This window comes from Mauremys mutica, chromosome 11, assembly GCF_020497125.1.
Source record: "Mauremys mutica isolate MM-2020 ecotype Southern chromosome 11, ASM2049712v1, whole genome shotgun sequence".
NCBI classification, from domain to species: domain Eukaryota; kingdom Metazoa; phylum Chordata; order Testudines; family Geoemydidae; genus Mauremys; species Mauremys mutica.
The window spans coordinates 6,260,101-6,287,588 of record NC_059082.1 but is presented as its reverse complement, the minus strand read 5'-3'; the positions used below and the strand labels follow the sequence as shown (position 1 = coordinate 6,287,588).

Genomic DNA, 27,488 nt, shown 5'->3' with positions numbered 1-27,488 from the left:
CTGTAAAGTGCCCCAAGACTGGGATATGAGGGGATGCAGAGGGTTAGAACTGGGATAAGAGGGGTAGCTAGAGGTCAGGAATAAGGGCTTGCCCATATTTTAAAATTAATTTGGATTAAAGGTGTGAATTTAAAGTGCATTGGCTATTTGTGAATAACTCCATGTGTGGACACACTTATTCTGGAACGAGAGTGCCTTCACCAATTTAGCTTTAATTCAAACTGGGGCTATGTGGTCCAAGGGGTTTATAAAAGCAGGCTGCTGAGTACTGTTGGATAGAGCTGAGAGAGGAGGAGGAGGCAAAGCAGCAGCAGAAACACCACAGAAGCACCCAGAGAAGGCAGCAAGGATATCCCAGAGAAATGCACTTGTTGTGAGCTTTTGGGAAGAGCGATGGCTGGTAAGAGGCTTGGAACTGTGAGCAAAGAAACTGTCTCCTGCTGTTTGAGTCCTTCTGTGTACAGGGAAACAGGACATTGTGTACATTCTTGTAAGTAAGCAGGATTGCATCAAAGACGCACCTGACTACATTAACAATTTCTCCTTCCAAAGGAAACAACCAGCTATACCCCAAAATCAGCATGCGTCAAACAGGATTTAGCTAAACTGGAACAAGATACTCCTATTCCAGAATAACAGTGTTCACACACGGAGTTATTTAGCAATAGTTATTCCAGACAAGATAACTCCAGCGTAGACAAGGGGCAGGGGGTTGCATAGGGCTGAGGCTGAGAACAGGAATGGGATAATGGGTGGTGCTGGTGGGGTAAGGATTTGTGATGTCCTGGAGCTGTGTGTTTAAAGGGTCCTAGAACTGGGATAGCAAGAAAGGATCTGGACTTTTCTGAAGGAGATAAATGTGTGCGCGCAAGGAGGAAGGTGGTTAGCTAGAAAGGGAGATACAGCTTTGGGAAGGCAGGACAGAGACAGCAGGAAGGGCAGAATTTCAGGGTTCTGGGACTGAGGTGTGGGGTAGGATTCAAGGAGTCCCAGAGCTGGGATAGTAGAGATGGCTGAGGCAAAACAGGATTCAGGGGGTTGGTGGAGCAAGGAGGGCTGAAGAGGACAGGTTTGGTGAGGAGTCAGGATTTGAGGGAACCTAGGGAAGGTAGATTTTAGCAGTAGCCCAGGACAGGAGGACAAGATTCAGGAATCCTGAAGCAGCAGGGGATCAGGGACTAAGACAGGCAGATTCTGGAGGTGTCCCAGGGCTGTGAGGGGAATGACTGAGGGTCCCACGGGCTGTGAGAGCTGAGAGATGGTGATGGGGCAAGTTTGGGAGAATCTCAGGGCTAGTGGGGGGCAGGATTTTGCATCCCGGGGAGCTCACAGGAGCTGGTGGCTGAAGGGGCAGGTTTGGGGGAATCCTGGAGCTGGTGGGAGGAGCAGTTTGGGGGCAGGGGAAAACAAGGTTCGGGGTCCTAGGGAGCTGGTGTGGGAGAGCAGGGTTCAGTGGCAGTTTGGTGGTAGGGGGCACAGGTTTGGAGAAGGTCTTCCAGTAGGTGGGGGAAACTGAGTTTGGTGGCAGGGGTCACTGAGGGGCAGGTTCAGGAATCAGGGAGCACGGGGGAGGGGCAGGTTTGGGGGTCTTGGTTAGTGGGAGGTGCTGTGGGAAGTTTAGGGGTCTCAGTACGGGTGCAGGGCGGGATTAGGGGCAGGTGGCACGGGGGGGGGCAGGACTGGAGGGGACAGGGAGCCCCAGGGGCCCGCAGGGGTAAGGGGTCGGGGCGGTGGGGCACTGAGGGGGCAGGATCCCCAGTCCCTGGGCAGCAGAGGGCAGGACCCGGGGCCCGGTCTGTAGGGGCAGGCGGAGGCCCGCACGCGCCAGGGGCCGGGGCGCTGGGGGGGGGCCGGGTCCCGGGGCTCTCCGCCCCACCGCTGCAGTTCGGGGTTCCGCCGCCCGCTCCTCCCCCCGGCCGAGCCCGGCCCGCTCACCCCGGCCCGCGGCCTCTGCACTCCCAGCCCCGCCGCCGCTTCCATGAGTCCGGCCCCAGAAACCTTCCCCCGCTGCGGCTGCCGGAACTCAGGGGCCGGGCACAGAGCGGCCCGGTCCCGCCGCAGCCTCCTGCTGCCCCGGGGAAGGGGCCCGGTAGGGGCGAGCGGGCGGGGGGCATGGAGGTACTGGGGGGGGGGGAGCTCAGTGGGGAGAGGTGCTGGGAGGTGCTGTGTGGGGGAGCTCAGTGAGGAGCTGGGAGGTGCTATGGGGGGAGCTCATTGGGAAGGGGGAGTTACTGGGGGAGGAGAGGGGGTTTGCTGTGGGGGGAGCTCATTGTGGAGAGGTGGGGGGACTGGGAGGTGCTGTGTGGTGGAGTTCAGTGGGGGGGTTGCTGTGGGAGGAGCTGGGAGGTGCTATGGGGGGAGCTCATTGGGAAGGGGGGGTTACTGGGGGGAGAGGGGGTTTGCTGTGGGGGGAGCTCATTGTGGAGAGGTGGGGGGACTGGGAGGTGCTGTGTGGTGGAGTTCAGTGGGGGGGTTGCTGTGGGGGGAGCTGGGAGGTGCTGTGTAGGGGAGCTCAGTGGGGAGCTGGGAGGTGCTATGGGGGGAGCTCATTGGGAAGAGGGGGGTTGCTGTGGGGGGAGCTGGGAGGTGCTGTGTAGGGGAACTCAGTGGGGAGCTGGGAGGTGCTATGGGGGGAGCTCAGTGGGGAGAGGTGGGGTTGCTGTTGGGGGAGATGGGAGGTGCTGGGGGGGGCTCTGTGGGGAGAGGTGAGGTTGCTGTGGGGGTAGCTCAGTGGGGAGAGGTGGAGGGTGACGTGTGGAGAAGCTCCATGTAAACATCTGCAAAACTTAACTCATTATCCTCCTTCAACTCCCTCCCTAAAAGTGTCCTTTCTACGATGCCTACAAAAAGCTTGACAACAGGTAGGCTGCTGGGGGTGCATTGTTTCAAATAGTCCTTTGAAGCTCATAACACTTCCCAGTTTTCACAATGGTTATGTCTCCCCCCAGAGATGTTACATACAATCCCCCAATAATATTCACACCTTTGCATTTCTAATACAATGAACTCCAAAGGTCTTTACACTTCATTCAGTACGGTTGGCCTTAGAAACTGCAGGAAATTGCCAAATCTATCACACCCAGCTCCTGGGGTCTTGTGATTACATGAGAATCTCAGCTTTCAGTTGAAAAAGCAAGTTTCTAGCCCTCGTGGTAGCAGAGAAAAGCATGAAAATGTGACCCAAGTGCATCCTGCTGGCTCAGAAATCAGAAGGCAAATAGAAAGCCCCCAACTGTGTCTATAGGTTTTTTAAATTTCATGATCTTTTGGAGCCTGACTTAAATTTTGAACACATGAGGTTGGCTACATTACATACTTATATTATGGTCTGGCTCCTACTCTGCTCCGGTTGAAGCCACTGGCAAAACGTGTATTTTGACTTTAGGGGAACCCTAGATGTGTGCTTTACTGTCTGGTATGGATTGTGCTGGTGGTTGATGTAATATGTGAATTCTTCATTATCCTTAACTATGCCACTCCCGCAGAACTCTTGTCGCACAGCAGAGGGAGCTCAACATGCCTTCTGCTCTACAATTTAATACTGAACAACTTTGTACATCTTGGAAACATGCCATGATTTTTCAGATCTGCAGAACACAAACAGAGCTCACTGAAGTCAATGGGCGGTGTAGGTGCTTAACACTTTTGCAGATCAAGCCAGGAGGTTACAGGGCTTGTACATACGTGTACAATGCATGATTTGCCAAGCCACATCATGATTTACACCCAGATAATGGAGGCTAGGATCAAACTCTTGGGTTTGGTGCATACAAAAGGACCCAACACTGGAGGACTGGACTGGACCTCAAAAAAAAACAGTTCTAGTCTTGGCTTCACTCTCCATGTGCCTTAGTTTCCCTATCTATAAAATAGGTATATTGCTAATGACCTCCTTTGTAAAATGCTTGGAGATTTACCAGTGAAAAGCACTAGATAAGAGCTGAGTATTATTATTACTGAACCACAAAGAGTCACAGATCACGGGGACTATACACTATCTGATGGGTAAATGTAACCCACTGGTCAGTGCATGTTATGAATCCCTCATTGTGCCGGAGCCGAAAAGAGTGAGAGTCTGTTATAGCACCATCATAAAACCAAGCTGGATAGCTCAAGCTGTAGCAATTTATGCTTTTAGGGCTGGAGGGCCCAGTTCAGTTCTCAGTATCAGACAAGATGGTGATCATCACATAAGCATCTCCTTTCCAGCAGCCACAGAAAACGGCACTGGGCAGTCTCTCCTTCCCCAAGGCAGTCCGTGACTTCCCCCAGCATCCGCTTCATATATTTCAATCATGTTCTTGGCAATTAATATTCAAGGGATTACCTTAGCCTCCTGATATTGTGCCATGGACAGGCAGTTGGAGAAATCTTCTAAAAGGAGCTGTGAACTAAAGAACTGGACTCACGCATAGGCAAAGAGAAGGAATGTGGTCTGAAGATGACCCTACCCCTAAAAATTCATCTGGGAAGGCAGAAAGAAGTTCTCACTTCCCTAATAAACATGGAGATGTATAGTATGCCCATAGTGCCACCCTGCAGGCCACATCACCATATAAACCCCAGTTAAAATGCAACATGCCATATTTATGGCAACAGTTTAGAAATCCAGATTTGAGAATGAAGTAAGAAATCCCAAAACTGAACTTAACAACCAGTAAAGACCTAGTGCTAGGAGAGATGACCATGGCAAAGCAATTCTTATTTCTAAAGCAGCCAAAATTGTACCAAGTGCCATCCGGACATGCAAGAAGACCAGCATCTGCCCTAAAAATCTTACAATCTTTGGCCCAACTCATGCAAGCTGACCTGCTTGCATGGTGCCTCATTGGGGCTCCATGCATGTCCTGGGTTCTGCCCACACATACAAAGGGGATACAGAGAAGAGATTTAGCACAGAACAATGCACCCCTTAAACAAAAACAGTTTATGCCCCCCCCAATCACCTTTTACTTATTTCCATTTAGCAACACTGCTGATGGATTGCAATACATTTAGCATTTCACCCTAATGGAGAACAAGGAAATATCTGACCAGAGCTTTCATGCTCCGTCGATCCTGGAGCCATTCTGTGCCAGTGACACCCCCACGTGAAATACATTATGCTGCCCCCCACCCAAGGGTTGTTCCAGCAGCCAGGAATTGCCAGAGCAATTCCTGCCCCATTCTGTCCATTCATGCCCCCTTCTGTCTGTCCATGACGCCCGTGCTGGAGGTGGGGCTGTAGGAGCCACTACAGCAGACAGAATTCTCAACTAGCCATTTCAGGTGCAAAGCAGATTTAATTTGTAGCAAAGAAGGGGTGGAGGGTCTGGCCCATTTTCCTCTGCTAGTTATTGAACTTTAGCTTCTAGCAGTGTTTTTGCTGACAGAAATTCTGATTTGGGAAATAATTGCTAGCAATGGGCGATGCTTCATTCAAATGAAACTGTGCACAAAGCCACCTGCTAGTGGCAAGTACCTCAGGGGGAGATCCACAATTTGGTGTAAATTATCATAGCTTCCTTGAAGCCAATGGAACTATGACAGTTTATGGCAACCAAGGCTCTGTCTCCAGAAGTCTGCCACTGGGAAGATCTGTAGCATCTTACTGTCTCAGGGTTGTTACTGTTATTGTGTGTTTCATTGCAGGGATTATCTCCTGCTCTGAAACTGAGAACATCCCATAGTCTAAGACAAAGATATTTGCTTCAGAGATAGTCCCAAACCTATAAAATACTATTTAATCTTCTTACGGGCTGCAGGTATTAAACTGGATTGTCTATTCCTCCAGCAATATGCCCTTCACACCTGACCCTGTCTCTTATCAGAATTCAGCTGGGAGAGACCTAACAAAAATGGGATAATTTTCTGCTGCTTCTACCCATAACTCATCTCCTTTCAGGGTGCTACATGTCAAAGAAGCCTCCAGCACTAAATGTTAGCAATGGAACATCGTTTTTTAAGGTAAGCTATGGAGCTTCATATGATTGCCCGAGAGATCTCTATTAGATAAGACAGTCTGATCACAAGGGAAAGGAATGGATTTGAATCATACTTGTAAGAGAAAATACTCTGCTTACAAAATAATATTAAAATGGTGTTCAGTCAATGAGACTGGAAAAACAAGGGCTAGATCCTCAGAAGTTATTAAAGTCATTGAGCTATAACAATTTCCATCAGCCGATGATCTGCCTTTTACATGCAAAAGTTGTTTAGGTAGCTCGTTTTGGAGAGGAGAAGTAAATTGTTGTGTTTAAATAAGGGGTTAGTTCAGGTATCTTTTTCTGTTCTCTATTTTTCTTCTCTTTTATTTTCCTTTTTTTGTTGCGTTATAAAGGGTGACAATTTCCTTTACTTCTATACACGTTATTGAAGAATACAGCTGACTGTATTATTACATGCTTATAGTTAATGTATGCACATGCACAGGTACTTTTTAGACAGCAGGAGTAGGATTTATATGATCGTTCTCTCTCTCTGTAGGTACTTCTATAGCCCCCCATCACTGGAGTCTCTGAGCACCTCCCAAGTATTTAAAACAGAGATAGCAACATCTGCACCTGTCTCTTCCTTTCCCCTAGTTAGAAATCTAAATTGATTAGCTTATGGCATTTTAAATATGTGAGTACATGTGCTTGAAGAACAACTTAGTGAATGGCTTAGAGTTGTGTTCCATTTACATCCTCTGCTCATTTAATGTAATAATCCCATTCTGAAAAAAACGGTGTTCAAAATAATAGTTTACGATACAATACACCAACTCCAAACTGCAAGGTGAATGCTATTCACCCCCACATCAATGTTTCACCCCAATCAGAGCCCAGGCCTCTGTTGCTTTGGTATTTACAATTTGGCTCCCTCTGTAAGTATGGAAGATATGCTAATTATCCCCAGACAGACAGTGTGATAACTAGTCCATTTTGCCAGTCCTAATTTGGACAGTAGGTTTAAGAGGTGTAGCCACAGTAACAAACAATGCTCAGCATCTTTGTTTTTACTATAGCCAGGCCTTGCCTTCTGCTTTTCTCAAACTGAAGCAAATAGAGAAATCTCCTTTTGCTTGGTTTGTATCTCGTGAGAGTACAAACGTTGGGGAGCTGCAGAGTGGCACTAGCTGGGAGATATTAGAGCAATTGCCAGGTACATTTCCAGCAACATGTCAAGCTTATATAGGTAAGTAACTGGCCTGTGTGAAGAGTGGATTTAACACGATGGGGTCGTTCTTAGTACTTAATCTTCTATAGTGATTTAGACTGTAAGCAAGCTCCTTGGGGCAGGGACCATGTTGACTTATATGCTTATAAAGCACTGAGCAGAGTGCTACGAACTATCTGTTGGACCCAAATCAAAACCCAGATCTGAAGAACCCTGAGCTTTGTGGGGCGTAGTGATGGGAGAGAGAAGAATCCAGATACAGAGCTGAATGTTGTGGCTGGCTCATCTCCATTATGAGCCAAACCAAAATGCCAGATCTTTACAGCCCAAACTTTGGGAAACGAGGGGGTTGAAAGCTGGATCCAGATCTGAATTTGCCAGTTTGGGCCCATCTTGTATAATGCAAACATAATGCTAGTTAATAATGCGTTGAGTTCAGGTAGGTGACAGTAGATCCTTGCACTGCGTGTTTCACACTAACACTACTTCTTTTGTAGGATTCTACACTTTTTGTAGCATGTAGTTCCGGTCCTGTTGAGATCCCCACATCTAGGAGCAGCAAGAGACTCTCAATGATAGGTATAAATGTAGTTTGGTGACCAGGAGAAGTCTCCATTGGCTCCAGGAACATTGATCAGATTCATGAGCTTTCGGGAAATGCATTTACCACTGAGGAGAAGGCTTCAGAGGAACTGGGTTCTTTTTCTACTGGCTATGGTGTTGGCTTTTTCCATCTATCAGCTTCTCTGTGGCCCTAAAATTCATTCAGCACCTTGGACAGCATCTCAGCCTGAGGACCAAGTGAAAGTGACCACCAGGGACCTTTCCAGCAACAAAGCCACTGCATCGGGCAATGGAACAACAGCATCCAAGATAAGGCATTGTGTATATGTGGACCCTACGTCAACCATGCCCATCACATCATCCGTGAATGCAACCCCACCCTTAGAAAGTGTCAATCTGACCCACCTGGATGAAGAGGGAAGTTACCCAACACCCCCCTCCCATGGAGAATACCCTCAAGACCTTTTTAGCTTGGAGCAGCGCAGGAAAGGGTGGGTCATACTTCACATCTTTGGCATGATGTATGTGTTTGTGGCCTTGGCCATAGTGTGTGATGAATATTTTGTCCCCGCCTTGGATGTAATCACGGAGAAGTTGCAGATCTCCGATGATGTGGCAGGGGCCACCTTCATGGCAGCAGGCGGATCGGCACCAGAACTCTTCACCTCTCTCATAGGTGTCTTTATCTCACACAGCAACGTGGGCATTGGCACCATTGTAGGCTCAGCGGTGTTTAATATTCTTTTTGTCATTGGCACCTGTGCCCTTTTCTCGAGGGAGATACTCCACCTGACCTGGTGGCCCTTGTTTAGAGACGTCTCGTTCTACATTCTAGACTTACTGATGCTCATCCTGTTTTTCTTAGACAGCTTCATTGTTTGGTGGGAAAGCATCCTTTTGTTGAGTTCCTACGCCCTCTATGTGCTCACCATGAAATGGAACGTTCACTTAGAACAATGGGTAAAGGAACAGGTGAACAAGACTAGAAATACCGTGAAGGCGGCCGCTTCTGAAGACACAAAGAAGGTTAGTGTCCTCGTTGTTTTGTTGCCTAGTTGGGAGTATTTGTTCTCACTTAAAGCACAAGGAAAGGTTGAGTCTCCTTGACAAAGGGTGCATTGGACCAACCTAATCAGTCCCTTCAGAACTACAATTGTTGGTTAAGACAATTGCTTTACTTACTGATGATTGTTAAAAGGTGAGGGAACGTAATCTAAATATTAGGAAGTGAGGGGGAAATCAAGGAAAAGTCCATAATCCATTCAAAGGGGGCTCAAGTGTAGAACAACTCCGACTGTATCCCTTAGGTGCAGCTCTGCATTTTCAGAGAGATGTATGGGATTTTCCACTCAGCTGTCATTAGTGGGAACTAGATGATTCAGTCCCATTCAGTGGTGGAGATTCAGGGCCTATATTAGCAGTCGGGAACCATAGAAGACACATTAGCTTGAAATGTGCATTCTAGGAGCTAACAGGAGCATTTCTTTGGTTGTTTGAATCTAAACAATATAAGGATCACAACCCTTCCCTTTCACCTAGCAGGCTAGATCAGGGGTGGGCCACATCTGGGTGGGGAAATTGTATGCAGGGTCATTAATGTAGGGCTGGGGCAGAGGGTTGGGGTGCGGGAGGGAGTGTGGGGTGCGGGAGGGGCCTCAGAGCAGGGGGTTGGGGTGAAGAAGGGATGTGGGGTGCAGCAGGGGCCTCAGGGCAGGGGTTGGGGTGCAGGAGGGGCACAGGCTCCAGCCTGGTGCTGCTTACCTCAACTGGCTCCAGGGTGGCAATGGCGTGCAGTGGAGCTAAGGCAGGCTTTCTGCCTGCCCTGGCCCTGTGCCACTCCCGGAAGTGTCCAGCATGTCCGTCAGTGGCTCCTGGGGGTGGGGTGGGCAGGCGGCTTTGCCATGCGCTGCCCTTGCCTGCGGGTACTACCCCCAAAGCTCCCATTGGCCATGGTTCCCCGTTCCCGGACAATGGGAGCTGCGTGGGGTGGTGCCTGCAGGCGAGGGCAGTGCCTGGAGCCCTCTGCCTCCCCAAGGGGCCACAGGAATGTGGTGCCAGCCACTTCCGGGAGCGGCGCAGGGCCAGGGAAGGCAGGGAGCCTGCCTTAGCTCCTGCTGTGCCACAGGGCTGGCAATCCCCCATCAGTTGCAAGGGATGGAGCAAAGCACTCAGATGACAGCAAGAGACTGGAGGTAGGTGGATATAATAGTCTGTGTAACACTATTTGGATCTGGATGTATTGCAAATGGAACCAGCCCTGAATTTAAATAGATGCACCAGATGCTGAGCAGTCTAGCCTACTGACTCCTGTGGTATATGAAAACAATGTGTAATTGTGGTATCATCGCACCTTTTCTGTACAGAATTTGAAAAGGAGCAGAGACCAAAGAATGATACCGAAAGGGATGAGAGACGCAGAGAGCACGCAACGTAAATCAGGAGACATGCACAAATACTGCAAGACAACCTGATCTAATGGGAAACTGTTTTTCTAAGAGTTTTGCCATTTTCTTGAACATTTTCCAGCCCCCTCTTGCTCTCCTAAAAGAAGCTGAACAAAGGCAGCAAGATTGGGCTGGAGATCCATGGTTGGAGGGTGGGTCAGTGTGGGGCCCAGGAGCTGCCAGTCCATGAATTATGCTCCCCTCTGAACATGGCAGATTTCCCATAGGAAACCCGTATGTAACCTCAGCTGCGTGCATACATCGATACACACATCATAGTCAACAGCAAGAATCAAACATGGGGCCTTCTGCACCTAAGGCACAAGCCCCTGCACTTTGAACGAAGGGAGAATTCTAGCTGTGAGACAGCAGATGACTGTGTAGGTGCTGGAACCAGCCATGAGCAAGAAATGTGATCCCAGACTCCATGTGTGGCAGGCACATAGCACAGTGCAGGATTAACCCCCTCTGCACCTGCTCTCCCTCTCAGAAGATGGGTAAGGCATCTTCTTATCCAGCTCCTCAGGAAGCACAGCAGAAGGAGAGGCCATCCTGGGTCTGGCACAAGATCCATACGACTGTGTTTTGTCTTGCTCACAGACCCTGGGGATCTATAGGGTTTCCAGGCCACTCACCCTACCCCTCTATGTGGCCACGAGCTCCTCCCCACTGAGGCAAGTGTGTGACTCCAGTTCTGTGAGCAAACCTCATAGGCAGAGATTTGAAGACACTTCCATGCAAGGGCAGCGTCCGTGCAGGTTGATGAAGAACTAATGGCATTCCCACAATTTTATATTCTTGTTTCCATGTAGCAAGGCAATGGGTCAGTTGCAAGGGATGGAGCAAAGCACTCAGATGACAGCAAGAGACTGGAGGTAGGTGGATATAATAGTCTGTGTAACACTATTTGGATCTGGATGTATTGCAAATGGAACCAGCCCTGAATTTAAATAGATGCACCAAGCAGAAACCGTTATGTTGGTCAGGAAAGGAAAGGACACAGACTCCTTTCAGAATGTGTCCTCTTCTCGGTGTAAGGAAATATGGACCAAATTCTGCCTTTGAGAACAGGAGCAGCCATGGAAACTGAGGCAGAAACTGGCTTGTTGTCTCAGGATAACCCAGTGCTGTAATCGGATGCTACTCTCAGGGATACTGTGAGCTTGATCAGAGAGGGAGGCTTAGTCAGAGTTATGCTGATGATTCTCAGTCCACTTCCCAGCAGACAAAAGCCCACAATAGATAAACCAGCATAACTAAAGCCCCAAGCCAGCCAACAGCTTAAGCACGTGCTCAACTTGAAGCATATGCTTTGCTGGATCAGGGCCTAACTTAGGAGCCTCCTTGTTGGTGGTCTCTGCAGAGAGGCCGTGGATAGGCTATGGAGACTGGACTCCTCTCTCTTCCCTCGAGCTGGCTGAGATACATTAGTGAGGCAGGGATGGGAAACCTGCATTGCTGCTGCCTGTCCTGGCCCTGCTGATTGGCTTGGGGACATCAGTCTCCCAGGCTGTCAATCCCGCTTTCACCAGCGCTAAAAGACAGTACTGAACGACAGGAATAGTCTGACTGGGGGGAAATAATGAAGGGGCCTGGGATTAATGGCTGTGTTATACATTCACCCTGTTCTACAGCTCATGCCGTCCCTACAGCGAGGAGGCAGCTCCGCCTCTCTGCACAACAGTCACATGCGCACCACCATCTTCCAGCTCATGATCCACACCCTGGACCCCCTGGCCGAAGGTGAGCTAACGCCCCACCTCTGTGTGATTCGACACTCAGTTCTGTAGCCTGGATGCAGGCAAAGCTCACCGCGATATACACAGGATCAGGTCCTTGGCTGGTGAAAATCAGCCTCGCTCCATTCAAATCGGTTCGGCTATTCCAGTTTGCAGCAGAGGAGGAGCTGATCCACAGCAGTGTGTGCATATAATTATTTCAGAATGGGAGTCCTTTCCAAAGCTCAGGCCTCTCTCTGATCAAGGGAGGAAATGGCACTCCATTTCTGATGTGCTATGGGAGCTGTTATTACAACAAAAACCACCCAGACCCATTCAACATACCTGGGCAAGGACAAATTCAGCAGATCTGTTGTTGCCGTGGCGCTGAACAGTTTCCCCAGCAGATGAAGGATGACTGGTCACATAAAAATGCGCACCTTTCCAAGCTGATGTTTAATGGCGCCGTGAATTTTAGCCAGATGTTTTCTTTTCACCAGGCTATAAAATAAGCAATGTAGAGATTGCTGAGGGTAAATCTGACATCGATGTGCTTTGGGAAGGCTGAGCGCTCTTACTTCGGTAACACACAACTCTCCTAAAATTACAACCCTAACCCGAGGCCTTTGGTTCTTACTGAGGTCAACTTGCTTCCAACCAGCATGCAGCATCTGGTGTTTTCCATATGATGCCAGCCTCTCCCCTTATGTTATGGAGGTGGCACCATAGTGCCCCAGGATTTCCAGTGGCTGTAGGCATGGTTTCAAAATGTTAATTAAATCGCTAGCTAATTTTGCTGCTAATATATAATTGCAGCTCTCTGGCATGTATAACAAAGTATTAAGATGAGAATTTACTTGGTGTGTGAACTTGATGAAACAGTATCAGAAATGATACTAACACCCACTTTTGATCTAGGGTTAATTAAGTACAGGGATATACATCATGTACATTGATGGCAATCAACAGGTTATAGATAAGTGCAGACAATATCATTCGCATTTCCTTTGACCCATATGAACACTCCAGTGAATTAGTACACTTAACATTCCTTGGATATTCACACATAAGTTAACTGGCCTGTTGCTCTGACCTGAACAGGTCTGTCAGAGTCACAGGCACTATAGAAAAAAGAATGCATCTAAACAGATTAAACTAGCAATTGAAGAGAAACAGATCAACAGTGACTTTAGGGGTTTTTCCTCGTTACACTGCAGCTGCATTCAGCCCTCTGAGCATTACAGCTAGGCAGGAGGAGGATGCAGAACAACAGAATCGGGGCTACCAGTTCTTTTCAGGAGGCCATGCTGATCTCCTGGCGTGGAATGCTTGAAGCCAATTCCAAAAGAGGAACATACAAGAAATTAACAAACAAACCAGGAGGGCAGGATATCTGACACTGATCTTCTAGTAGCTGGTAGGCTGCTGAAATGCGCAGGCTGACACAAGTTACCTGATAGCTTCTCCCTGAGAGATAAAGCTCAGCTTCATGGGTAATTTGCAAACAATAGTGCCACATGTGCTGAAGGGAAGAAAGAAGCTGCCACCTGGAATGGAGAAAACAAACCATTCTGCAGCGGGTTTGTTTATTGCTTTGCTATAGGAAACCATACCATTAGCCATCAGCAGAGACGAGTCAGTCTGGGGAGGATTAATAACATGGGTGAAGATCACAGTATTTTTCCAACAGTCTTTTTCTCACAAGTATGGCTCCTGGATTGGACCATGGGTTTATGGAGGACTTACTGAATTTAACCGGCCCCCACTGTTCAGTTACTTTGGATTATTCAGGGCCTAGTGAGGTATCTTGATAGCCCACCTGGATTAGTGTCGTCCTCTCCTCCCTCCCCCGCAAAATACTGCCAAAGCCTTAACTCCGTGAGGAGTCCTGAACATGGGCAGCGTAAACAGCACCGCTAGGATAAATGGGGGCAAGGCAATGGTGGAGCGAGGCTGCTGAATAAGCCGGAGCACTGACAGGGACTTAACCTACAAATACCCTTTCTACCTGCACCAGCCTTCAGGAGATGCAGGCTCCTTGGCCAATGACAGCCCCCCCTTAGAGCACATGTCAGGAGAATTAATGTCCCACTTTCAAATCACTGAGGCTGATCGCATGCAAACTGGCCAGTGGCCAGGCAGGCCTGAAGCTAATGAGTTTATCTTGATCGAGAGATGCCCTCACACTCCACTCCTAGAGGACTCCATAGTCTTAGCTCAGGCAAGGGCAGGGAGCCAACAGCTTAGTCCCGTTCGGTGCTGGGGCCTGGCTGCCCTGAGCCAACCCCTCTGCAATGCGAGTGCTTTATCTCCCACTAGCAGCCGGGAGAGTATCAGGGAGACAGGGAGGTCTAGTGGTTAGAGAGCGAGACTGGGCATTTGCCACAGCACCTAGCTGTTTGCATCTGTGCACAGCAATGGGGGAGCTCAGTCTTGGTGCATTCCATACCCACTCTGCACATGGTTAAATGACAATACAAGGGGTAAGGCCGCAGGGAGTCTGGCTCTGAGCTCTGACTCATCCTTTCCCATCTGTACCAGGGGGATGAGAGCTAGAGTGGGCTGGAAAACTAAAAACACAGGGCTTCAATTTTCCCAACTCCCCCCCTCCATCCCATTTCTCACTGAAATATCATTTGGCTAAAAATGCCCCCACCAACTCTGACACCAAGCTACCTTTGTCAGGTGCTAGGAGATAGTGGCCTGAGACACTAGTGTTGCCTGATTTATGGATTATGTATTAATTATACTGATTACTTAAGAATTCCCAGTTAACACTCAGATAGGTTCTTGTCCCAAGATCAGGTCCAGTATTATTAAAATTACTGTTCAGCCTGGAGCCCCGATGTGCACAACACTCACACTTAGGAAACCCTTCTGTATTTGTGATTGGTAGCTAGAGATAATACCGGACGAGCACGTGAGCAGCTGTCCTCACACCATCCCCTGCAGAACAACCTGAAATGTTAATCTATCCCCTCCACCCTCAAAACCTCTCACCGCAACTTAGTGGTGCTTTCAACCCAGGCTAGCTGGCCCATCCTGGGATCTCCCAAGTGCTGCTCTCACTGGGGCTAGTAACCTCCCCACTTCGGTGAACCACTCAAATGCTGATAGTACTCCAATGCTTTCCCACAAGGACAGCCAGGTTCTTCCACAATTCACGGGGAAAGAATTATAGCGCAGCTCAGCTTACTGCGAAGAACCAGGGGCTGTACTCCTCAGATGTCCTAGCACCACACAAGAGGGAGCGCAGTGCCCAGGAGCACATAGTAACTCAAGGAGGCGGCTTTGTGGTGTGGCTGCTCACAACTGGGCCAGGCTAATCCACAAGCCAATGACACGAGTTAACACTGCAGTGAAGAGGGGCCTAACAGCGACTCAGAGGAGTTTGTCGTTTTCGTGGTCAATGAAATGTAAAGAGCATTTCTCATCCCAGGCCCTGGGTTGGCCAGGCTGCAGGCACACTGGCCAAACCTCTTCTCCAGTCACGTGACAGAGGAGGGGCTGCTTTAGTTTTCATGTAATCAAAAACTGAGCAAAGTCAGCACTAATCAGGTAACAGCAACATCTTACCTCAAAATGGCTTCCTTCCGCATCCGCTCGCTCTGCAGCATGGACTATCGGCCCTGCTGATGCACCGGAAGGAACGCCGTGCTCCCGCTCCCCACACATCTTCTCCAGACTTTCTTTCAAAGATGGTTATTTTAGATTTCAGGCAAACCACCCTTTAAGAGCTCAGGGATGATTATTGAAGTGCTAACTGCCTGGAGACTATAACAATCCTGGTCAGCTAGCAACACTAGAGCTGAAAACTCCTTGGGGCTGACGGTTGACTGCAGCCCATACCACAAGGCTCACTGAGTGGGAGTTAATTCCTTACACCTGATGACAGGCCTGTCCCTCTTTTCATTCCCAGCAAAGTTTAAAGACAAGCTTGACATCATGAGCAACTTGGCCACGGGCAAACTAGGCTCTCAGGTCAGACAAGGAGTGAAACCAGAAGGTGAGCTCAAGGCAACCTGCGCCATTTGCCTGTAGAGTCCTTTTGCTTTGCACTGTACTTGCTCACCCCACCAGCGCTGCAGATCCAGGGCTGCCCATGAAATGTAGCTGTGCAGCACACACTTCCACTCCGTGAACACTGATCACATGCAGCTGTCTATGCAAAAGCAGCCGCAAATGGTCAGGATAGATACACTGGCACCAAGAGCTGGCAGTCAAGTTCATCCCTGGGAGCGCGTTAGTTAAATAAGCATCCAAATGGAAATGACTGGGATGAGCCGGGCTATTCAATCAGAAGGGAAGATTGTGCCATTACGCTCAGCAGCTGGATGCTGATGCATCACTAAGACACCAGGGGGCTGCAAATGGGATTTGTTCTTTAAAACAAACAAAAGAGGCTTAGCCTGGGAACTGGGTCTGTCTCCTCAACTGGAACGTGGCAGGGTGACTCTGAGGGGACACATAGTACGAAATGTCCTGTGCAATTGTCTTCTGAATAGTTGTTGGCTTTATCTATTTCAGTAGCAATTCATAGGCTGCTTGAGCTAGTATTTATAGAGGTGGTAGCTGTCCAGCGCTGCAACATGGATCTGTGCTATTCGTGGGGCTGGAGCCATCTGAAAGTGGATGGGTAAAATTCACACTGAAGTGCCCATCTCCGCAGGCACAGTGCTATACCACTGGAGTGCCCTGACCACATAGTTTGGTTTTGCCTGTGTAGATGAGGACCAAGCTGTGGTTAAGCCCTAAATAAAGATCTGTGAGCATATCCTCAGCAAATTGTCATAGTTCCACTGAATTCAGTAGAGCCACAACTATTTACCCCAGGTGAGGATCTGCCCGCTAGAGGATCTTTCCCTGTATAGATGGGCCTAGGCTACATCCTGTCCATGTTACCAAACTGTGCTATATCCTCAAGCCAGATGTTTTTGAAGTCCCACTTCTGTGCATCTCATTATGCAACCCCCAAGTGACACATGCCAAGGACAGCTTCTGAAAACCTGACCTCACATTTGTACAAGGTTGTAAAAACAGGATCACTAAGACCATTATAAGGGAATTAGGTTCAGCCCGCACAGCTCAAGCCAAACCATCCTACAATACTAGTCTAGGTATGATCCCCTGACCTGGCAGATTTGGCTATATAGATGGGCCCAGAACGTATTCACTAAGCCACATTACAGCAGCATGTCAAGATCCCATTCTCTCTCAGTGCCCCTCTTCCCACCACTATGCAATATCCATGTTCCAGCACTGTTCTGAGTGGCTGTTTTTAGGTTTCTCTTGCTTTCGGTTACATGGGTTAATTACATTCCTGGAGGGACCAGCACAGAGGAGTCTGGGGATTTTTTTCCTTTGTGTTATCGGGTGTCAGCACTTTTCTCTTTGGACGTGTGCCCAGTGATTAGAGATTAAAGCCTGGCCGCCAGAACAGTCGCTTCTGAGAAACCTTGAACAACACCAACCCCTAGAGAATGCCCCTGTCATGGTGGAAAGAAGGAAGCAGAGCCCTGCATCCTGCCCGGTTGCTGAGGCTGGCTTTAATAGAATTTTCAAACTCTGTGTCCGTTAGCGATCAGCCAATCAGCACTCCCTCTCCTCGCTGTATCTGCCTTTAGCCACATGGGTATTACATAAGTGATGCCCCGGCACAAAGACGTGAGGCAAAGCTGCTGCAACAACCTTATGTCTACGGTTAGCAAGCCTGATTGTGCCCTGCTTTTGCTGGCACTCCCTGCTGATGCGGGGAGGTCATCTCTTACTGCTGGGCCCAGCTCTCTCTCTTATCTTTTCAAGCAGAGAACAAAGCGGAAGCAGAATTAGCAACCACTGTTCAAGTAACGCCTGCCAGCGACTCCAACCTCAGCGTGGAGGAGGATGAACACAGTGTGGACACACCACCTGGCGGGCAGGTATTGTGAACTGGAGCCACATGGAACAAGAGCTCAGCCCAGGCCAAAACCTCAGAGCCATGTCCGGTGAAAGAAGGCACAACCCAACTCAAGTCAATAGCCACCCTAAATAGACCGTCCTTGTAGTAACAAGTTATCTTGAGTGCCAACAGAGAGCACTAGCACAAGTAACTAGTTAGACCCAGTCAGCTAAGACCCCAAAATGCTCCTTCTAGTCAAATCCAGGCTCAGCGGTACTACAGCAGTGGACTGTGGTAGCCTTACGTCGTATACTGCCCTTCTCCTCAAGCTGTCCCATGGATTTCGGTGAGACTGCTCAAGGAGTGACTCCGCAGCGGAAATGAGGCTATCACAACCTGTGTAAACTAGTTAGAGCAAAGACTGTCGTCCTCTATGGCAGTTCTTTTTGTTTTAATGATGTGTCCTAACCCAGGGAAGGGACAGTGGCCCCTTTAAAGAGATGAGGCTATTTTGCTGTGTTGACCACCTGGTGGTTTTAAAGCCAGATAATATGTATTGTCTGTGTGCGTCCAGTGCCCAACACAATGGGGTCCTGATCCATGACCAGGGCCTCTAGACACTACTGCAATACACATACTAAAGATATTCAGGAATCTGACTGCATCCTCTCTGGGCGCCTGCATTGAGATAGGATCGTTCACAATGTGGTCACGTAATGGTGACCTGGGGGATGGACTGTTCTGCAAATATTTGCAAATGGGATAATCAAAAACTAGATCTGTGCCCTGGGGGACAGGACCACACTGAATCATTCACAGCTGTGTGTGTGTGTGTGTGAGAATGCGCACACACCTGTGGAGCTGTCAATGTAGACTTCTAGTTGTTTCAAAATGTGTTTGGGGGGTGGGGTGGGTTGTTTTTCTGGTTCACAGCTCTCTCCGGATATAGAAGGCAGCAGCTCTGAGGAGGAGGAAGATTGTGATGATGAGAGTGAGGATGAAGATGAGGAGGAAGAAAATGATGAGCCGTTATCCCTCAAATGGCCAGAGACCCGGAGAAAACAAGCTATTTACCTTTTCCTCCTGCCCGTTGTGTTCCCTCTCTGGCTCACAGTGCCCGATGTTAGGAACCCAGTAAGATTTTACTTTCTTTATGCCACTGCGATGGATAAAGCTTTATTAGCAACAGAGACACGGGGTCCCTATTTTCCCCATCGATAGCTCGGGCCTCTATGTACCTATTTCCCACTGATGGGGGTGGGAGCTGGAGCCCCAGTTCTGAGACTGGGGTTGTTTTCAAAGGCGAGAAGTAACTGAAAGCAGGTATTCTTCCCCTGAATGGTACAAGGCAAACCAGCAGGCAATGGCTAATGCCGAGTAGCAGAGACTCCTCTGTGTCAGTCCCAGAAACCACCGCTGCAGCTGGCACTCTCGGGTAGCAGAGGCAGAAGAGAGGCTAACAGGACGAGCCCAGAGCCTGAGCTACCTTCTGTCCTCACCAAGGAGTCGGTCCATATTGCGTGGGAGGCAGAGTGGCAGGGAAGCGTGGGCTGCTTTGCACTGCCGCTGCGTTCATTATACCTGTTCGGAGCCAGAAAATGTCACTCCCCACATCAGCACCTTTTTTTTTTTTAAGCAAACACTGAAAAATGTAAAGAAGAAAAACAAAAATTGTGTCTGTGCCTGCGTAGCACTGGCCATAGAGTACATTAAGCGATAGGAGACTGCATTACTACACACGACTGCTGTCTAGATCCAGGGCATTTCACTAGCAGCGTGGAGTCACAGCACCTAGTGGCATTGGTTACGTCAGACATTTCTCTACTGCAGCGGTTCTCAAACTTCACTGCACCGCAACCCCCTTCTGACAACAAAAATTACCACACGACCCCAGGAGCCCGCTCGAACCCCACCACGCCGCGTGGGGGGACGCAAAGCCAAAACCCAAGCCCCGTCGCCCCTAGCAGGGTGGGGGCAAAGCTGAAGCCCAAGGGCTTCAACCCCAGGCCTGTAACCTGAGCCACCAGCCTTGGCGACCCCCAGTTTGAGAACCACTGCTCTACTACATGGCTGTAGGCTGTTAGCAATGAGGGTGAAGTCTGCCCACTGAACAGTCACGTGACAGGATGCAAGAGCCTCTGCAAAAAATACTGGCAGTGGGATGAAACGCAGTAAAATAGCATGGACTGAAAACTAAGCACGGTGCAGCTTGTTTTAAGCAACCACCCAAGGTATCAGCAAAAACTGGGCACCTAGTAAAGATGTGAAAAATCAAACAAAATGATACCAGAGACTATGGGGCCATGTTCAAATAATTGCCTGAGGTGAAGTGATGGAGGGTGGATCAGGCTGTTGGGAAGATCAGACCCCTAATCGTTTTCTTTTCAAACTTGCTTTGAACAGAGGTCTAGAAACTTCTTTGCCATCACATTTCTAGGAGCCATCGTCTGGATTGCAGCATTCTCCTACCTCATGGTGTGGTGGGCACATCAGGTAAGAGGTTCTTTTTCTATCTAGAAACAAAGAGTGGTTCAAAAAACAAGTAGAGGGGGGAAAATGCCCCACTGTGGCAGACACCTTTGGCCTGGACTACACCTACAAATTAAATAGACCTAGCTACATGGCTCAGGGCTGTGAAACATTTTGCACCCTGTGTAGGGTGACCAGACAGCAAGTGTGAAAAATCAGGACAAGGGGTGGGGGGTTATAGGAGCCTATATAAGAAAAAGACTCCAAAATCGGGACTGTCCCTATAAAATTGGGACATCTGGTCACCCTAACCCCGTGTGACATAATTAGGTCAGCCTAAGAATTGTTCCACTGACCTACCCTCCACCTCTTGGAGAGGTGGGTTACACTGACGGAAGAACTCTTTCTGTTGATGTAGGAAGCGTCTATACTACAGTGGCAACAGCACATATCTGCTGTTGTAGCATAGATATTACCCTTTGTTTTCAATGACTTTACAGATACTACCATCCAATTAACACTAGACCTTTTCTTCTGGGAGAACCCAAGTGAGAATGTTCAATTTCATCCTTTTTCATTTGACAAAGATTAATTCTTGCCCCCACCCCCAGTTTCTAAGGGAGTTTGTGCATCAGTGGAAGAAATGTCGTCAAGTTGACAATTATCTTCGTCGTCTTTTTATCAATGCATGTTTCGGTGGGGGACATAAGTGTTTTAAGCTTATCTAATTACATTTTTAAGAATATAGGGTCTGATATAGTGTGGTGCTGAGTGCCCTTAATGCCCCTTGCCTTAATATCAATTTGCTATTCAAGGAGAGGTGAAAGGTACTCAGCCCCTTGCAGGATTGGGGCTTACCATTTGTATTTGGTGATATATTGTACATCTATCTTATAGTTAATCAAACCACGAATCAACAGAAATTGTGGACACCGAACCACAGTACAGATATCAATCAGCAAGTGGGACTGTGTGTCCAACTAGGAAGACCACTCAGAGAAAGAATTTATCATGATTTGGGCCAGTTTTAAATTTGGAGAGTAGAGATAACTCCACATCTTCTGGAGATGTTCCAAGACAGAGGTGTGCTGTGCTGCAACTGAACACGCTCCCACTTGGTCTTGCCTCTGAGGCACAACTTTGCAGTTAGAAGAGGATAAAGGAAATAGATTCCCATTAAAGAAAGGATTTCATATCAAAACAAGCTATAGAATTAGGCCATCCTGTATCTTGAAAAGCAGAAATAGGCTGCAGCCTTTAAGGGGATTTCAAATAAAATCATAACCCAATTACAGCACCAAGCCTTCAGGAACGAAAAGGGTTAATTAAATTCTTTGTTTCAAAACTAAGGACCATTGTTGCTGTTTACTAGGTTGGAGAAACAATTGGGATTTCGGAAGAAATTATGGGTTTAACAATCCTGGCAGCAGGGACTTCAATCCCTGATCTCATCACAAGTGTTATTGTTGCACGTAAAGGCCTGGGTGACATGGCTGTCTCCAGCTCTGTGGGCAGCAACATCTTTGACATTACTATTGGGTAAGTACTAGCCACATGTTAAGAGTCACGTTTGGTTTGAACTAGAAAATGCTGCATTTCTATTCCAGTCTAATTGGACATTGACCATGTGGTGGGGCAATTCCTGACTGACCAGACTGTGGTGCACAGAACCCTTGCCGATGGCCTGGATTGCTGCCAAGTTACCTGATCCTGCTTCCGCCTCCTGCTCTGGGGCTGCTTCTACGGGTGCTCAGGCTCTTCATCCCTGGAGTCTGCTCAGAGTGGCCGGAACAGAGCTGCCATCTCTCTAGATTGCTGTGTTCGAGATCTCAGATCGATAAAAGAAGAGGTGGTAAAGGAGTGGAAATTTCCCAACTCAGTAATTTTCTTTCTGCTAGCATCTCCTCCCACAGTCCTGCTGCGGGTGGGCAGCGTACTCCCCTCCCGTCTGCAGTTTCTGGAGGCAGTTCAAGGCCATAGAATAGCCTGTGCTAGCCACGCGCCCTTCTCGGGCCTGCTGCCAGGCAATTCATTCCAAAGCTGTGTGGAAACTTGGGGAGAATAAGGAGTAACTAATTCCAACGCCAAGCAAGTAAGACTGTACAGTAAGTCCCTGCTTATATGGTAGGTGTTCAAATGAAATGTTGACTCTCGGCTGCAGAGCCATTCAGTGTAGCAGAATTGTGGGAGATGCTGCTAGCAGAAAGGAAATTATTGGGGAAGAAAATTTCCATTCTGCAGCCCAGCCTCTCCCACAATTCTGCTACTCACGGGGAGTAGCGGGCAGTGGATAGGAGCAGGGAGAGAAGAGAACAAACAGAAGGAAAAGGAACCCCTCCCCAACTCCCCCTTTTTTCTCTTTAGGATTGCTCAGATGGCAAGGTTGTTACTGGACCACCACCTGCAGCACCCTCCTCCCTTGAAACAGGTATTTCACTATCAAAGTAAGGTCTCCATCCAGAACTTTGTTTTCTTCATCCATTTGTTGAGTCTTTTGAGTTTGAAGATGACACTGATATCTCCAGGGCACTTCTGAACAAAGACGATGCTGGAGTAAAATGCTGAGAAGCGTTCTTCTAGAGGAACACTTTCTATTATTCCTATATCCAGGAGATGGGAGAACTCATTCTGGACCAGCTTGCACCTGGTGGGTTTGCTGGTGATGGAAGACTGGAAGAAGAAGGGATGGAATGAAGCCTTTAGTGCACCAGGGATACTCCTTCAAGCTCTCTCTCACATTCGTCTGTGGTAGAAGCAACCCATTCATCTGAAAAGTGGGAAATCCTGTGTCCTGAGCTCAGGTTTGGGCAGAAGTACATTTGCTTATTGTCATAATGAGTCCGAGGCTGCAGGAGCCCCTTAAGGTTTTCTACTCTGTCCTTGGGTCCCTTGACATATCAGTTCTCTTTCCTCTGGAACCTCTGTGAGGAAGATGAATGAAAGGAGGATCTCTCTCTGATAGTGGGTTTGTAGTTCCTTCTGAGAGCAGAAAGGAGAGAGGGGAGGGACTGTTTAGGTTTGGCGGTGTTTTCAGCCACTATCTTGTCCAATTTCTTTCTAAAGAGGAGAAATCCTGTAAATTTAACCTGGGACTTGTTTGGAGTATCTACTGTCCAAGGAGCGAAGCCATGTGTCTCCTGGCCACTGAGCTAGATGCCATGGCTCTGGCAGAAAACCTTATAGCATTTATTGGAGCTTCTGCCATGAATGCTGCTGCTAGAGAGATTTGTCTTAAGTATAGATTTAAAGTCGGGTTGGTCTCCGCCCTTAAGGGCTTTAAGGTCCTCCAGCCACAACACTGTGGCTCAAACAGAGCATGTGGCTGCTAGAGATGCTCATCAAAGGTTAGCTTCCACCTTCCTATCTATTTGATCCTTGCTAGAGATGCTATGGCAGCATTGATTGGGGCATATCTGTGAGAGCATTCTTTGACTCTTGCAGTTCATAGAATCTGAGAACATGCCTCTCAACGCTTTTATCGTTTTCAGGAGATTCACACACCTCCCGGAGTACCTCCTGAAAAGGATGGGTGCAGGGAAATCACTGCCTCGAGGGAAGATTTGGCAGTGAGGTATTTGCTCTGAGGCTTGTGCTCAAGGGCCTGCTCAGGCTGGAACTCAAGAGTGGAGATAAATGCGGTTACAAACTTCTCAGTGGGAAAAGACCCGTGTTGCATTTTGTCCCTGTCCTGCTCAGAATCAGTCTGCTAGCTCTCCTTCTGCAGCAGAGGAGGAGGTGCCTGAGTCAAAGGACAGATACCGTCTATGACAGGCCCTTTTGTGGCTAGCCTTGCTTTCAGCCCCTAGACATTTCTCCCTTTGATTCGTCTCTTGTAGGCTCACACTGCCGCAGGCCAGGGGATGGGGATTCACTGCCAGAGTTGCCTGCCTCAAGCTGTGAGGAAGGGGTGCTGATTGTGAGCCCCAGGATGTGGGGTGGGGCCAGAAGCCTTGTCCTTCAGTCTTATCCTTAAGGTCCTGAATTGCCCCAGGACTCTCTGTCCCCCAGGCTGGCTGAATGAAGTCCTTAGAGCCGCTCCCTGTTCTGGTTCCATGTCTCCTGGTCATGCTTTTCTGTGGTGGAGTCGCAGCTTCCCAGGGAATACAGGTCCCAAGCTCCGCGCCCTAGCAGCACTAGGGTCATCTGGCTGACAACAGGCAGGGCATAATTTGCCCTCTGTAGAGCCCCTTAAAACTGCCTCACAAGATGGAGCCCCTTAGGGGTTCGCCGGGAGCTTGCGTGGCTGCTCTGCCATCCCTGAAAGCTGACAGAGGCGCTTGAGCCACATGCTGCTAAATACCTGGTCCAAGAGGAAGAGAGAACAAAGCAGCCTGCTACCTACTGCCCGAAGACAAACCCCCCAAAAGGCAAAGAAAAGGTCGGGAGCCCAGAGCCCACCTCCGACTGCCCCGGGAGACAGAAGAACTGGCAGCAGGCCAGATAAGGGAGCATAGCTAACACAGGCTGTGCTACAGCTTTGAACTGCCTCCGGAAACTGCTGACAGGAAGGGAACGGCCCATATGTAGCAGAAATGTGGGGGCTGCTGGGCTGCAGAAACAGGAGCAAAGCCAGCAGCAGGACAGGAAACACCAGTTGTCAGTGGGCCCTGACCTGTCATTAAGAGCAGACGTATTGGAAACTAGGTGGCTGGCAGCACATGCAAGGATAGAAGAGCACAAGTCAGCAGGAAAGAATATGGAGAGGAAGAGAAGCCTGAGCCTAAGCACCAGAGCAGCAGTTCTCAAACTGTGGGTCGGGGACCCCAAAGTGGGTCACGACCCCATTTTAATGGGGTTGCCAGGGCTAGCTTAGACTTGCTGGGGCCCAGGAGCCCTGGGCATCGGGACTCAGGTTACAGGCCTCCAGCCTGGGGCTAAAGTCCTTGGGCTTTGGGGCTTCAGCTTTGCCCCCCTTCCCCCACTTGGGTCACAATTTTTATTGTCCAAAGGGGGTCGCGGTGCAATGAAGTTGGAGAACCCCTGCACTAGAGAAGCACATGTATGGGAGCAGGAGTCAGAGATGGGCAGCAGAGAGAGCAGAGATGCGTGGCAAGAGGAGATAGTGGGATTAGGTTTCACCCCCGCCCCAGCAGGGCAGATCACATGTATTGCATTTCAGTTTTATGTTAGCAGCTGGTGTGGTGCAGCGGGGATGTTTTGTGATAGACATGGGAGGGAAAGTGGTCCAATTCATAGGAAGAAACATGGTCTGTGAAAGAGGTTATTAAGATGCAGCCCATGCTCTGAAAAAGTTTGAGCATGCCCCTCCCTAGGCTACACTGGGATCACCCAGTAGCACTTTTTCAGGAGAGAAACAAAGATCTCTTGGCCAAATCTCAGGATTTGGAGGTAGGAGTCCCAAGTTTTTTCCCATCTATCACAGGCTTCCTGTGTGACTTTACTCAAGACAAGCTCCAAGCCTGTTTTCTCCATCTGTAAAACAGAGATAAGACTTATGTACCTGACTTTGTGGTACAAAAAGGTTTAATTCATGAATATTAGTAGGGTGCTTTGAGATTCTTGGATGAAAGGAATGAAAGCAGTCCAGAGGACTATCCCAAAACTCAATTCCTAGGGTAGAAAGCAAGATAAGTCAGTTTTAGATAAAACAACATAATGAAGATTGCACATTAAGTTTTTCTGCATGGATCTTGATACCAATTGCTTTATATCTATGTATAAAATTCAATTGTGCATGAACTTCTCTAAGCATTCCTTTAAACTGCTTTTCCCTTACTTACAGTTTGCCAGTTCCTTGGTTCCTTTATTCGGTCTTCAATGGACTCAGCCCAGTTGCTGTCAGTAGTAATGGTTTGTTTTGTGCAATTGTTCTGCTTTTTCTCATGCTCTTGTTTGTGATCATCTCAATTGCTCTGTCTAAATGGAAAATGAACAAACTATTGGGGCTCACCATGTTTGCTCTTTACTTTGTATTTTTGATTATCAGTGTGATGCTAGAAGATAGAATCATATCCTGCCCAATATCTGTATAAGGCTTGGGTGTAACTACCATTTGGGCAGCACACGATGAGGTGGTGATCGCCATAGACAGTATGTGTAAATGAACTTGAAAATGGGTTGGAGGTAGTTATGTTTTACTTAAACCAATTGTAAGCTTACTGAAAATTGTGAAAACTAAGCTTAGTGAAACTTATTCAAATAAAGATTGCTATTCATATATTTATATGCATTAATATATATTTAGGCCCCAATCCTGCAAAGACCCACACAGGTGTTTAAAATGTTATGCACTGCAAATAGTCCTATTGAAGTAATAAGATGAAAGACCGAGTCCCTGCCCACTTGTAGTCATTAAAGATCCCAGGCAATTTTTGCAGGAGTCAAGAGTATTATTAGTCTTTTGCAGAATCAGGGTCTAAATTATTAATGAAAGGGCCTGATCCTAAACCCACTGAAGTCAATGGAGCTTTGTCAGTGGGCGTGGGATCAGACCCTGATGGTGAAATTCAGCCCTGTGGAGAGCCAATGTTGATTTTCTTACACCCCCAAAATAGGGCTTAAGTGGGATGTACGTGTTGAACAGGCCTTGAGTTGGTCCCTCTAAACAGAGGGGAATTTCACCCTAAAGTCTGGAGAAAGAACAATAAACTGATTTCTGTGCTCAGTGGGAAAAGCATTTACCAGTTACACAGCAATCCTGAAGGATATCCACTCTGCCCCATTATAAATAGGCATCTAATTCTGCAATGTGATCCCTAAACTCATGGTGAAGTCCAGAGGGACTCCATGTGGACCTAAGAGTCTATTGGTAGTTTGCTTTGCAGGATTCGGGGACTAGGGGTACGTCCAGACTACCCGCCGTATCTAGACGCGATATATCGATCCCCGAACACGCTCCCGTCGACTCCGGAACTCCACCGGGGAGCCACGGACGTCGATCCCGCGCTGTGAGAACCCGAGGTAAATCGATCTAAGATACTTCAACTTCAGCTACGCTATTCACGTAGCTGAAGTTGTGTATCTTAGATCGATACCACCCCCCCAGTGTAGACCAGCCCTAGGAGAGCACACTGCAAATCAGTAAAAGGTAAAGAAAACAGGAAGTGAAACTGTTATAAAAAGAGGAAGCTGAAATGATCTTATATTGCTTTTCATCCCCTGAAAGTGACTGTATTCAACTCCTGTTAGCACTAATGTGTTTTGCATAATTGTGTCACATGAAGAAATGCTAATTGTCATCCACCATTATCGATTAGCCTGTATGGTTTAAGGTTACCAATGCCTCAATTAAACCAGCAAAATCATGAGAAACTATAG

The 27,488-nt window shown here is 48.3% G+C and overlaps 2 protein-coding genes across 6 annotated transcripts in view; one reads left to right on the top strand and one right to left on the bottom strand.

The window, feature by feature from the left end:
* Window positions 1-12,510, bottom strand: part of INTS14 (integrator complex subunit 14) — a 28,193-nt gene extending 15,683 nt beyond the window's left edge. Inside the window, exon 1 of one of the 2 annotated variants that reach the window (XM_044979313.1) lies at window positions 12,209-12,510. The gene's annotated coding sequence lies outside the window, so the exon portion shown is untranslated. Of the gene's footprint in view, window positions 1-1,935; window positions 2,089-12,208 lie in introns of those variants that run through there. The other variant, XM_044979312.1, reaches the window with a different exon arrangement.
* On the top strand, window positions 1,956-27,388 carry SLC24A1 (solute carrier family 24 member 1). Of its 4 annotated transcripts, none has more exons than XM_044979310.1 (12): window positions 1,956-2,089; window positions 2,824-2,861; window positions 5,885-5,946; window positions 7,635-8,727; window positions 10,958-11,020; window positions 11,780-11,888; window positions 15,783-15,869; window positions 17,666-17,781; window positions 18,675-18,875; window positions 20,145-20,234; window positions 21,583-21,749; window positions 25,954-27,388. In XM_044979310.1, exons 4-12 carry the CDS (start codon window positions 7,780-7,782, stop codon window positions 26,201-26,203), a joined length of 2,031 nt encoding a protein of 676 aa, XP_044835245.1. In that variant the 5' UTR covers window positions 1,956-2,089; window positions 2,824-2,861; window positions 5,885-5,946; window positions 7,635-7,779; the 3' UTR covers window positions 26,204-27,388. The 4 variants fall into 4 exon arrangements, with proteins under 4 accessions (XP_044835245.1, XP_044835244.1, XP_044835246.1 ...); XM_044979309.1 differs by having other exon boundaries at window positions 1,963-2,118; XM_044979311.1 differs by lacking the exon at window positions 1,956-2,089 and having other exon boundaries at window positions 2,733-2,861; window positions 7,635-8,192; window positions 8,571-8,727.
* The last annotated feature ends 100 nt before the right edge of the window (window positions 27,389-27,488 follow it).

Coding starts and splice junctions, on each gene's coding strand:
- SLC24A1 (XM_044979310.1), top strand. CDS start 7,780: ATGAGCTTTCGGGAAATGCATTTACCACTGAGGAGAAGGCTTCAGAGG. Junction 11,021..11,779: donor ATGACAGCAAGAGACTGGAG/GTAGGTGGATAT, acceptor CCTGTTCTACAG/CTCATGCCGTCCCTACAGCG. Junction 17,782..18,674: donor ACACACCACCTGGCGGGCAG/GTATTGTGAACT, acceptor TCTGGTTCACAG/CTCTCTCCGGATATAGAAGG.